At 41.8% G+C, this 13741-nt stretch overlaps 1 protein-coding gene across 1 annotated transcript in view; it reads right to left on the bottom strand.

Moving 5' to 3' along the window:
* Positions 1–13741, bottom strand: part of madd (MAP-kinase activating death domain) — an 87417-nt gene that overhangs the window by 36806 nt on the left and 36870 nt on the right. The window contains 3 exon segments of the mRNA XM_034183668.1: positions 111–261; positions 1208–1394; positions 6104–6212. Of these exon segments, the coding sequence (XP_034039559.1) occupies positions 111–261; positions 1208–1394; positions 6104–6212 (447 nt within the window).

The raw sequence follows: 13741 nt of genomic DNA, 5'->3' as shown, positions 1-13741 counted from the left end.
AGTAGCACAGACGATGTCATCTCAAAACTCACAAAAAAGCTAAAACTTATAAAATGAAAATTCCACAGCTGCCAATGTGCAGCTTGTGTGTAACGGTTAATGAGCCTTACCTTTGGTTTGATAATGTGTGCGTGCTATTTCCAGTAAGCTAAAGACGCTGGCCATTCCTCCAAGACCTGCATTTGTGTAAGAGTGCTCCAGGCTGGAAACTGTGCACTTCAAGATGTCCAACATGCCCTTGTACACCTTTCTGTTCACTTCCTGGAAACAATGGTTGAGAAAGGTTTCAGTCAGTCAATCCAACCAAAATCACAAGTCTGGTTTCAAATCACAGACTCAAGAATAAGTCAAGTCATACAAGATTCACTTTGCATCATTAATCTTTCAGTCCGATTTCCACCGCAGGAACGCACAGGAGGTCTGAAAACTTTGCCCCTAAAAGGTGATTTTGAGGGCCTTTTTCCGGGGTAAGATAAATCTTTGGGGTTGGTACTTATGAGCGGCAATGAAAAACCACTGGGCAAAGCTGCTGATTGGGTGTTAACTCAAGACGATAACAAGCGCCAAGCCAGACTACCAAAACGATAGCCAGAGCAGAACCACTACAGAATACGGACAGCAGAGGTGACAAATGGACCAGTGAGGAGGTATTGGCAGTGTTGGCTTTCTTCTCGTCAGGTGATACCCAGCGAGGATTTGAGTCCCTGAGGAGGAATGAGAAAATCTACACTGCAGCCGAAACTGTGACAGGATTACAGATTCCATATGTAGCTGCACGAGTCCAACGGGTCTTCAGTGCTATCGAGACATAACGGCTGAGAAGGCCGGTTACGAGAACGTTCCTGCAAATGATTGCGACATCTGGGAAGTAGGTTGAGTTCCGGCGGTGGAAACGGGCCTTTTCTTATCGAGCAGCTCACATCTGTAATTTATGGTTTTATGCTTTGAGTCTTTTAAAAGTATTTCTCTGCATCTGCTGGGACGTAGTGAAAAAATAAACGATCTTGTTTACACAGGAACAAGTAAAGTGAAAAGAAAAATGTCATTCATAATATGCTATGTGGCCCGTTCGTTCCTACAACAACAACAGCAGCACAATAATAATTTAAGTTTGGGTCAAGTGGCTGATTTGTATTTATTCACTGGGCGGTTTTAAATAATAACTTCGTCACTGCACATGACTTCATGACTGGATGAATTATCTCACCACGTCACGTATGATCTCCTGTCTGGCGTCTTCCTCCGACTGGATGGCTCTGTTTAGCTTACTCAGAACAAAGACGCGAAGCTGCTCGTTCTCCAGCAGGCGGCGCACTTTCTTCATGTTGAGCCAACCGACTCCCTGGCCGTCCAGAACGCTCTGCACCACCTCTTTCAGGAACTGCTGGTTCTCACTGTACCAACAACAGATTGACCAGACAGACCAAATGATGCAACATGACTGCAGCGCCATGTGTGTCCATTTTATCTGGAACTAAAACACTCAGTGAGATGTATAATAATAATAATATTAAAAATGCTACGGTGTGCTGAAGTGACAGCTGCCTGCACCTTCCTTGTTTTATAGACAGCGTATGTCAGCATGTAACAGCTCTGACTGGTTGGTTGAATCACGATACGAATCACATTCGACTCTATGTTAATGACTTTCATCAAATGATAGTAAGTCAGAGCTTATGTCATTGTCCTCATTTGGCTGTTTGCAGCCACTAAAAGTGGAAAACTGGTTTCACTAATTATAATGAAAATTATGTGGCCGGATGATGCTGAAGGCAAATGTTTGGTGGTGATCCACTGTAAATCTGTCAATCTCTGTCCATTTCTGTAGACAGATGAATTGGGGCTGCATCTGAGGTCCTATGGACACTGTGCTGGACCGTCAAGGTTGAAGCAAGAGCTGACCCAGAAGGTGAGACTCTTGGTTTTATGTGTTTTGGGTAATACTTGAAAGGACAAAATGGCAGACACGAGCGGTGGGTATTTGGGCTTATACTCTGAGACAGGGTGAGAAGCTTAACTCTCCGAGAGAGAGACTGAGTAGAGCCGCTGCTTTTTCACATCAAAAGGAGCCAGATGAGGTGATTCAAGCATGCAGAGAGGATGCACCCTGGTCGTCTCCCTAGGGAGGTTTTCCAGGCATGCCCAACTCGGACAAGGCTCAGAGAGGCCCCAGGACATGTTGCAGGGCCTGTGGGATGTCCTGCATGGTCTACTTCCACCGTGACCTGGATAAGTGTCAGAAAATGAATAAATGATCTAAATCTGTCTCAAAACTTGTCGTTTTACCCATTTCTTTGATTGAAACAGTAATCTAATTCACTATATTTCGTTATCATTGTTGCTTCATGGAAATCTGATTGGGATAACTGTTCCAATTCTGACCGTCTTCGTCTGTCGGTAGTTAGAGGTAATAAAGGTTTCTGAGCAGAGGTTTGCACATTCCAGATCTAGATTTGACAGGAAGTCAACAGAGATCATTGAGTACTCGTGTCATGTTTGTGTAAGAAGGTGAAGGCCAGATTGAAAAGATGTTCCTACTGGCTTGGTTAGTGGGGAATTCCCATTTGTCTGACCTGGTAGAGCCTTGGTCTCTAATACGAGCCATCTGGTGTTCAAACCCCACGGTGGTTGTAGCCACAAAGGTATGTCATCCAGTCACATTTGGAAGAGAAAAGTCAACAGGATTTGTACAAATCGCAGGGGGAATTTTGTTTGTTTGTTTCCATATAAAAAACTAACATCAACCAAGCTTGAATGTTACAAAAGCAGAGCTGTGTGTTTCCGCAGCAGTCAGTGAGAGTTCAGTGCATGAACCAGCAAAGATGGAGATTATGGAGTCTTCCCTTGTCTTGTTTCCAGATGTGTTTTAAGAACACACCGGTTTGTTATTTTCTTGATGACTCCCCTCATGTTTAAAACCTTCTGACTTGTGTTCCTAGCTGCCAGTATGTCATATGCCTGGTTCGCAATGCAAGACAATTATGGTGATTTCTGACCTGATCTTCCCCTTCTGACAATCCTAAAGCCCCTTTCACACCGGGCCCACTTCTGGTTGCGTCGTGCAGCATCAAGACGACGCCACGTGGAAGCAACTCAGTGCAGAGATGATGATGTAGCTCAACACCACAACAGCGCGAGGGGCGCAAAGGGCGAAGCGAATCGGACGCCAAAAATTAAACATGTTTAAATTTTTTGCGTCCTGTACTCGACGCAGACATTAAGTGGTTTCAGCGCAAGTCAGGCCAACTTGACGGGACTCAACATGACTGGAAGCCACACACAAAACAACGTTACCCAACACCAATGTATGATTCCTGCTGTGTTCCATTGTTCCTGAAATATAAATCACACAGGATTGTTTTATACTGTGTACACAATGCAGTAAAACTAGATGCTCAAAAAGAGCACAGAAAAAAAAAAAAAAATACTGACTGCTGCTGCAGCTCCTCGCTCTTCTCTCACAAATGTGTTTAAATACGAGGTCTGTTAGAAAAGTATCCAACCTTTTTATTTTTTCAAATACCTGATGGATTTGAATCACGTGTGCTTGCATGAGCCAACCTTGAACCTTCGTGCGCATGCATGAATTTTTTCATGCCTGTCGATTGCGTCATTTGCTTGTAAGCAGCCTTTGTGTGAGGATGGGTGGAGTCTCTCATCATTTTTTCTTTGCAAGAAAAATGGCGGAACAACTGGAGCAGCGCGACTGCATCAAATTTTCCCAGAAACTGGGCGACAACCAGGTGGAAACCATTCAGATTATTCAGACGGCTTTTGGTGACGATCCTATGGGCATCACACAGATTAAGGAGCGGTACAACCGGTTTAAAAAGGTCCGCACAAGGGTGGAGAGCGAGCCACGCTCCGGTCGGCCATCAACATGCTGAAATGACAAGATCATTTCCAAAGTGAACGCTGTGGTGATGTGGGACCGTCGTGTGACTATCCGAGAAATTGTGGAAGAGATGGACATCAGCACTTTTTCAGCACATTCCACTGTGACAGAAGATTTGGCCATGAAAAGAGTTTCAGCGAAATTCATGCCGATGGCTTCGGTATGAAGCTGCTGACGGAACAAAAGTGCCACCACGTTGAAGCCTCACTGCTGTGACATGCTCACCTCTTCCACCATTCGGAAGATTCAGACGGCTTTCGGTGGCTTTTCAGTCATGTGACTATCCGAGAAATTGTGGAAGCGCACGACACACACCTCACACAAAGGCTGCTTACCAGGAAATGACGAAATCGACAGGCACGACAAAATTCACGCATGCGCATGAAGGTTCAAGGTTGGCTCATGCAAGCACACGTGATTCAAATCCATCAGGTTTTTGAAAAAAATAAAAAGGTTGGATACTTTTCTAACAGACTTCGGAAAGTCCATAAAAGTCCTGCTCACAGACTGATTGCCAGAAACAGGACATGTCTACATCCAGTAAAAAGTCCGGACATCTCCAGTCCACTCACGGACGATTCGTTTGTGCGCGCAAATGTGAACAATTTAAAAAAAAAGAAAAAAAAAAACTGTCTGGCTGCTGCAGATCGTCACTCCTCCCTCAAACCCTCTCATCATTCTGTTAAGGACAAAAAAGGACATAAGTCCTGCTCACAGACTGACTGCCAGAGACAGGACATGTCCACATCAAGTATAACTCCAGACATGTCCACATTTACTCACGTGCGCAGCTCGCAGTCAAAGGAAGAAAGACAAAGTATAACAGAACTCGGAGCACAGACCTGCAGCTCAGCACAAGAACAAATATAAACTAGAAGAGAAATCAGAGTGCACAGTCTGACTGGAGTTAAACTGTGCACTTTGATTTCTCTGTGCGGAGAACCTGCAGGCTGCGTCCTCACCTCCTCTCTGCCCCCTGCTGCGCACACCTGACGCAGACATTCCTGCGTCGTCATGACGCCACAGGAAGCAACTCGAAGCAGCCCCGGTGTGAAAGGGGCTTAAGGAAGCCCTGACTATCATGATGGCTCTAAAGAAAATCTTATCAGATATTCCTGCTGTGTGTGGTGTGCTCAGAGCGCTCTAGTCTGCTCAGAAGGACGTCTGGACCAATCAGACCTCAAATTGTGACTATTCAAATGTAAGATTGTCTTGGCCCGATATCCCAATGCGTGGGGTGTGCCCCGAGTCCAAAGGAGGATTCATCCTGTTGAATGTGACGTGTAGCCAATCAGAAAGCAAGGTGACAGGAAGCAGGAGAGGAACCCAAAATCAAAACAGTTGTCATGACGCACCAGAAAGTCCAGTGCTCTCACCATCTCCAGTCCTTTAACCAACGCCTTTTCTTTTTGTATCATTTTTTTTTCCCTCAGTTAGAAATAGTGCACAAACTATCACCATTGCTTCTTCCTTGTCCACCACAATTGTTTACTCCCAAGACACATTTGATCGAGAGGTTTTGTGAGATGTCCAGTCTGACATGGGAATGTTCGTGAGTGACATCTGTTCATGTGTGGTGTGTTGTCTTTACCATGTGGCTGCACACCACACAATGTACAACCAAAACTGTTATATGATTTTTTTTTTTTTTTTTTTTTTTTTTTTTTTTTTAAATCGCCATGTGTGGGATCTCTCAGATATTGAAAACCTACCAACAGTGTGAACCAGGCATTAAGCCATTTGGCTAAGCCAACTCTCCTTGTTTCCTAGTGCTTTTCTTGTTGCCAACCTTGATATAATCCTGGTGTTTCTTCACAGTTTTTGCCTGTGTCCAAGTGGGTTAGTTTGCCTGGTTTGACTACCTTCCTGTGTTATGTGCTTCACTTCATTTCATCGTCTCTGCTGCTGCCATGTTCCTGACAGACACCTCTGCCTCACTGACAGATGACCTGTGTATTTCACCTTGGGCGGCCTTCCAAAAACTTTGGACTGTACACTTGATGTCATCTCTGCATTGGAGTCACCATTACTCAGAACATGACAACATCAATAATGAGAGAGAAGTGCTGGATTGAGACCGAGTTAATTATAAAGGTTCCAAATTTGTTGTCACCAAAACAAAACATTCGGTGGATCCAAATTTTAATTTGGCAGAGAAGGCGGATGCCGTGATGGATATTTCTACAGCGTAGATGAACCAATCATTACCTTGTATTGTTGACGCGACCTTGCAGTGAAGGTGACTCCCGTTTCACTGTTGGACTATGTTTTATTACAGAAGACTTCTGGTCCACAAGAGCTCTGGGTGCACGTGCACCTGGAACAGCCAAAAAAATTAATTATTTAAAAAATTTTAAACAAAAGAAGTTAAGGCACATGAGCAACCTGGAAACTAGTAGTGAGACACACACTTCCTCTATAAAAAATAAAAATAAAAATCACTTGCTCCGCTTGGAAACTTTTTTTTTTTAAATAATTACTTTGTAAAAGCCATCACATCAGAAATCAAATTAAGTTTAACTCTTTCGTTGAAGAGCTGTGTTCAGCTACGCACTGCTGAACATAACTTAATAGTGCTGCCAAAGTTTTATTCAAATAAAAGTTCAGGAAAAAACACAGACACACAAAGACATGCACATGGTACGTTTGGTGGCAAGATCACAGTGACAACACAGTGAGGTAAAATTAGACTGAAGACAATCTGCAGATTGACTAAGGAAGTGATATCATGCACAGAAATAAAGAAATAAGTAGACAAAGATACAATGGATGTGATGCTGCAGTGACGTACAGCGCACGGAGCTCAAATGCAAGACGTGTGTCGATCATTTATAGTTATTAAGAATCTGCGTAATTACTAATTACATAAAGACGATAAAATTTGACAAAACCCAAACGACAAACATTTAACTAAAATTTGACTAGAATGAAAGTAAAAATTCACTACGGAGGGAAATGATTCAAAACCAGCTCGAGCAGTTTACTCAACAATTTGTTAGCAGTGCTTTAAGAGGCTCAAGCTTTATTAAGCACAGAAGTAACCTTTCCTCAAAATTTTAATTTTAACAATATTGAACTGAGAAGGAGGCAACAGTTATGGACATCTATAGACCATTATTGGATGTTCTGGTTTGTGATATATTTTTATGACATTAGCAATAGCTTCTATTTATTAAACTTAAAATGAGAGCAATGCAGAGCGTGGTATACACCCCGACTGTATGTTATTCGAGTCCATGGAACAGTCCTCTCACTGTGACCAACCCTCACAAAAAAAAACAAAAAAACATTTTCAGGTTGATAGCACAACGCTTTTTCGAGTTAACTGACAAACCATTTTCAATACAGCCACCATCTTGCGTGACAAACAGCCATTACCGAAAGATACCCTTGATAATGAGGCCAATCCTTACAAATAAATAAAGTTGACAGCTCAAAGCATTCGTTTATTCATTAATTTTCTACCACGTATCAGGGTCAGGTTCGTGGTGGCAGCATTCTCAAGTCAATGAACAGAAATCATTTTCAAGATGGCCACCATATCCACCATGCATGCAAGTATTTTATTCGTAGGATATTTCTGGTAGTATGTAAATTCTCAGCCACTCAGGAAGTCAGTACCCACTAGGTCATTCACACGATTAGCATACAATTAACATACCAATGCAATGCATTCTAGCAATAAATGTGTCCTTATTCCTGCAGATTGCAATGCTTTATGCTACTGCTGTGGTGAACATGTTGCCGTTTCTTAGAGCTTCTTAAAATTATGTCCATGGGTGTTTTTGATGTCTAAATTATGAAACATGGTTGAATAATGTGCTTCAAAATGCTGAGCTTTGTGCTGTTGGAATGTAGTGATGTTGAAATGATCCCCAAAATTTCTCCTGTTTGTTCACACAAAGCACACAACTTAAATTTTTTTCTGAAGTCTGACTTGTACATTTCAACTTTCAAACTAAAGTATCACTCCATAAAAAAGTAAACTTTTTTTTTTATACAGTGATACGTTACTTTACATAACTTTGTGCTTTCATATAGTGTTTTTTTTTTTTAATGGAGTGATGCGCTAGTTTAAAAGTTATTTAAACTAACGTATCACTCCATAAAACAAATTAAAGCTTTCTTGCTAAACTCCAACAAGATGAAGCTCGGCATTTTGAAACACATAATTCAAACCAACCGCTCACTTATGGTATTATGTTTCATAATTTAGACATCAAAAACACCCACGGACATAATTTTAAGAAGCTCTAAGAAACTTCAACATGTTCACCACAGCAGTAGCATAAAGCAATGCAATCTGCAGGAATAAGGACACATTTATTTATCAGTACATTTTACCCAGAATGCACTGCATTGGTCCAACTTGAAGTGTTGGCAATAATTCACGTTTCTATGCGTGCGTATTGGTATGTTAATCGTATGCTAATCGTGTGAATGATGTAGAGGGTACTGACTTTCTGACTGGCTGAGAATTTCCATACTACCAGAGATATCCTACGAACAAAATACTCGCATCCACCATATCGGACATGCTGCAACATCAATTATGAAAAGGCACCGTCCTCTCAAAGACCAACTCTCAGAAAAAAACATATCAGGTCAATAACTCACAGCATTCTGGTGCTATGTGACGGAAATAAAATGTTAATGGACACTGACAACACTGACACAAGGGCCTCGACACCATAATGACAATCTCCTATGGACGTGTCAGGTGACTCCCGGAAAAAAACACTGCTCACTGGTACATCTCTGTGATGGGCAAGCTAGCTCTAAGGGTCATCTTCAACAGGATTCAGACCCAGTTATTTGACAGACAGGAAACACCAGTCTGTCTTCAGGCCCAACAAGAAAACCATCAACATCATCCACCTAGCTCCACAAGTACTCACTGAACACAAGCATGAATATCAGCAGTGCTTCTTTGCATTAGACTAAGTTTACTGAACCACTCTCTGGGACATCCTGAAAAGTCAGGAGATTCCCAACAGGTATGCAGTGTACCTGCGTATAGCTGGACTACACACAGGGACTTTGAGTGCTGTGTGAAGCAGGGCAGAGTCTCTGACTTCCTGCCAGTGATTTCTTGCATTCATCAAGGTGACCAGGCTCAGACTCTGTTCAATGTTTGGATGGAGTGGGTATTGAGAAGTGTTATAGAGATCATAGCCTTTAGATACCTCTCTTGGTGAGGAAAGATTAGCCAACCTTGACTTTGTAGACAACAGGGTGATCTTTGTGGAACCAATGGATACTCCGATTACAGCATCTGAGAAGCTGAGTTTGGAGTCTTTGGGTATGTCACTGTTGTGGATCAAGACTAATATCCATGCTTTCAATGACTTCTTGAGCTAATGCATCAGAAGTATACATTTATGGTGAAAGCATTGAACACATTGAAATATACACTTACCTTGGCAGTGACATGTCTCTGGGACATACGTCTTTGAAACCAACAATGCCAAAGCTGAGTTTATACTGTCTTGGCATCACTGGACAACAGTGTTAAGCAATGCGGACACCTTTGAAAAGGTCCAAGTCTTTTGGGTTATGGTACTTCCAGTGTGCTACAGTATATGTGTGAGACTTTGACACCAGCCAGTGTCTAACTGGCGTTGACTGGAAGTCTTTGGTGTTCTGTCTTTCCGGAGGATGGTCCTTGAGTAACACTAGAATGCATCGAACAAACTATTACTTCGGAATACGCTAATGAGGTGTAGCATTTGCATTTTGAGGAAACATCAGTTATCACATCATGGCCATTTCTCTGTGAATGATCCAGGGTCCAGGTGCAGGTGGAAAAGACCATGGGGACACCCACATATCAAACTGACATCGCTGTCATGCGACTACTACCACGCACACAGATTATGTCCTCACAGGTAAGACATAGGAATTATCACAAACGTAGCTTCAAACAAATAAATGTTCAGGATTGGAAGTGGGTTGGGCACTTTTGCCATCATTAACAGGCGAACGGAAGAATTACATGTGCCAACATGTATGCACTAGCATAAAAAGTAAACAGTGGGCAGAAATTATTACCAGTGAATAACAGAGTTAATCTGCAAACAGGCTCAGACAGGATTGTGCCGAGGAAGGAGAGTGGTCAGGTTATTGTGAATCTGGGTCATATGCAACCATGTTTGCAAGCTATAAAAGCAGGAGTGCAAAGCACGAACTGGGTACTTCAGAGGCTTGAACCTTTCGAAATGACTGCCAGACTAAAAGGTCAGTTTGTCAACCTGAGTCGTCAATGCAAGTTTGAAGGAGAAAAAACATCAACTGCAACTTAATGATCAGGTCAGCTTGCAAACAAACTGACAAAAGGTCACTTTCCTGACAACACAAAGCATGTACAATAAATCAGGTTAGATTCCACCTTATTCACTGCCACTTGTCAAAACAAGTTTGCAACTGGAAACGTTCACACACTTTGATGTGTCGCTCTCACGTTTGCTTCTGCTGTGTATCAGGCTTGTCCAAAAGGAGTATAAACATCCACAGTTTATCACAGTTATCAATGTGAATTTTTTGGTAATATTTACTGTGATCATTTTATCGCTCCAGCCACCAAATTCACCAGCAGGCTGCACTTCCAATTACACAGCAAGGAATGGTAGGACGGTAAGACAACTATCTCAGACGTCTACTGGATCTGTGACGTACCACAGCAGGACTGAAATGACACTAAAGAAAAGGATGATGGGAGATGTAGTGGACTGGCTTGGAGAAGCATGCAGCTCACGCAATGAAAGGGCAGAACCCACCTTCTCCGCTCCCCGGGCCGGCCTCTGTTATTATCTCCATTAGAGAATTTAGCCCAAATACTGCACACAAAACCCAGAATTAGTGCCGTGAAAACGGTACACAGAGAAGATGCACCGGCCCAGACAGAACCAGTCTGAACATCAACCCATAACACAGCTAGCATGCACACTCAACATGGTGCCAAAACATTCAAAGAAAATAAAAAAGTGAAAGAGAAAGACAATATGTTCTGATGATGGTTTTACCAAGAAACGTGCTCAATAAAATGACTGACGGGACTGAGAAGTCGTCGCATACAGCTGACAGTTTGCCGCAGCTGTACAAGTAACTTAAGTCATTTTAAAAAAAAATACAAAAATAACCTTTGGTAGGTATAAAACCTCTATCAGTGCATCTCTATACACATTTATACGTCACATCGAGACTCATGAAACCTTGTGGTTTTTAAAATTTCAAGCCTCTCATTGCTGAAATAGTGGGTGATCTCTAAAAGGGAATGAAAACTTTGGAATAAACAAACAAGAAAGGAAGTCAAAACACACTGTGTAAGGATACAGGTGGAAACTAATTCCATTTAGTGAGGACAAACAAAAGAAACTGCATTTAAACAGAGTAACACTGCAACAGATGATGCAGACACAGTTACATTTGTGAGGGACAGACATCCCTCCTGCAGCAATAAGTCCACACCATTACATGCAGATGCTGCACATCAGCAGATCTGCAACGATTTCACCACTGGCAAATCACAGCCGATCTGACTGAAGCCAATGCTGCATATTTCAACATATGGAGCTGCTTCAATTTACCCAAGAATGGCCAAAAACAAAAAGTAAAAGATGCATTTCGGCTTGACTGCCGGTATATGAGACTAAAAGCGAGAGAGATAAAGTCTGCTGTGGACATCAGCTGCAGATCTGTAATGGAACAGCGACTGAGCCACACTGTGATGGATGTAGATGCAGCACAAAACCAGACTGAATGTGTGCATCAGTTGACATCAAAAAGACTTCCACCATTCACAAAAAAAAGGAGGAACAGCAGAAGGATGTGGATACAAATTTACAATCTAGATCGAGAAACAAGAAACAAGATGAAAGAAAGGTGGAGGTCACTTTGGGAATGAAGAGATGCCTGTATATGGGTAGGACTTAGACCAAGTACCACACCAGATAGAACATACCCGAGGTGCCAGGGGCATCTGGAGTCAAAACACAATATACAATCAAAGGAGAAAAACTCTGGACGATGGCAGCTATTCCATGTGGACTGCAGCAATTAAGAATGCCACAATTCCTTAATGGTTTTTTTTTTTTTTTTTTGCCTTTTATAGAAGGTAAAAATCCAGCATAAACAGACTTAACATTAGCTTTCATTGATTTCATGTCCCGAATGCAGTAAATATAACCTTTAGCAATGCAAAAAACTGTCTGGAAGTAAGTTCCTCTGGGCCACCACAACAGATCAGAGACTGGTGTTAGAAATAAACTGCAGCTCTGCAAAGTAAAGCATTTTTTCTTCATTCTTTCTATTTTATTCCTTTTTTTTTTTTTTTTTTTTTTTTTTACACTTTTATGTCTCGGGTGTTCACACAAAATGTAATCAATGAGTGTACAAACAGCAAAACTGAAAAAAATGTTCGAAGAAGCAGTTTTCAGTTGAATTATTTTATTAATTTATTCTTTTTTAAGGTGAATTTTTATTTTTTGAGTTTGCACAGGTAAATCTGTCTTGTATCAGATTTTAAATAAAGACCAGAGAAGAGTTTGAAAAAGAAAAAATGTTCAAAATGATTGAGGCATTTGACTTATGAAGGTGAATCATTTATCATCATAATAAGAACAATTAATAAACTGTTGAACTAAAATGTTAAAATGCATTTTAAAAAAAACACTTTTTGCGGCAATAAAGGCCACATTATTACTACTGCCTTAACAGATATTGGCTGACAAAATGGAATATGGACAATAGTGGAAAATTGTGTTAGAAATGTTTTAAACCAACATCTATACACATACAGTGCATCTGGAGAATTCACAGCGCTTCACTTTTTCCACATTTTGTCATGTTGCAGCCTTTTCCAAAATGTAGTAAATTCATTTTTCCCCTCAAAATTATACTCTCTACACTCCATAATGACAATGAAAAAAGCTGTTGTAAAATTTCTGCACAATTATTAAAAATAATAATAATAATAAAAAAAAAAAAACAAGAAATCACATGTACACAAGTATTTACACCATTTGTCCAATACCTTGTTGATGCACCTTTAGCAGCAATTACAGCCTCAAGTCTTCTTGAATATGATACCACAAGCTTGGCACACGTATCTTTGGGCAGTTTGGCCCATTCCTCTTTGCAGCACCTCTTAAGCTCCATCAGGTTGGATGAGGAGCGTCGGTGCACAGCCATTTTCACATCTCTCCAGAGATGTTCAATCAGATTTAGGTCTGGGCTCTGGCTGGGTGACTCAAGGACATTCACAGAGTTGTCCTGAAGCCACTCCTTTAATATCTTGGCTGTGTGCTTAGGGTCATTGTCCTGCTGAAAGATGAACCATCGCCCCAGTCTGAGGTCAAGATTGCTCTGGAGCAGGTTTTCATTCAGAGTGTCTCTGTATATTGCTGCATTCATCTTTCCCTCAATCCTGACGAGTCTCCCAGTTCCTGCTGCTGAAAAACATCCCCACAGCATGATGCTGCCACCACCATGCTTCACTGTAGGGATGGTGCCTGTTTCCTCCAAACATGAAGCCTGGAATTCACACCGAAGGGTTCAATCTTTGTCTCATCAGACCAGAGAATTTTGTTTCTCATGGTCTGAGAGTCCTTCAGGTGCCTTTTGTAAAACTCCAGGTTGACTGTCATGTGCCTTTTACTAAGGAGTAGCTTCTGTCTGGACACTCCACCATACAGGCCTGACTGGAGGATTGCTGCAGAGATGGTTGTCCTTCTGGAAGGTTCTCCTCTCTCCACAGAGGAACGCTGGAACTCTGACAGAGTGACCATCGGGTTCTTGGTCACCTCCATGACTAAGGCCCTTCTACTCCAATCGCTCAGTTTAGACAGG

This window comes from Thalassophryne amazonica, chromosome 2 (assembly GCF_902500255.1).
Source record: "Thalassophryne amazonica chromosome 2, fThaAma1.1, whole genome shotgun sequence".
Classification (NCBI taxonomy): domain Eukaryota; kingdom Metazoa; phylum Chordata; class Actinopteri; order Batrachoidiformes; family Batrachoididae; genus Thalassophryne; species Thalassophryne amazonica.
The sequence above is the reverse complement of the archived record's forward strand: the minus strand, read 5'-3'. Positions and strand labels throughout refer to the sequence as shown.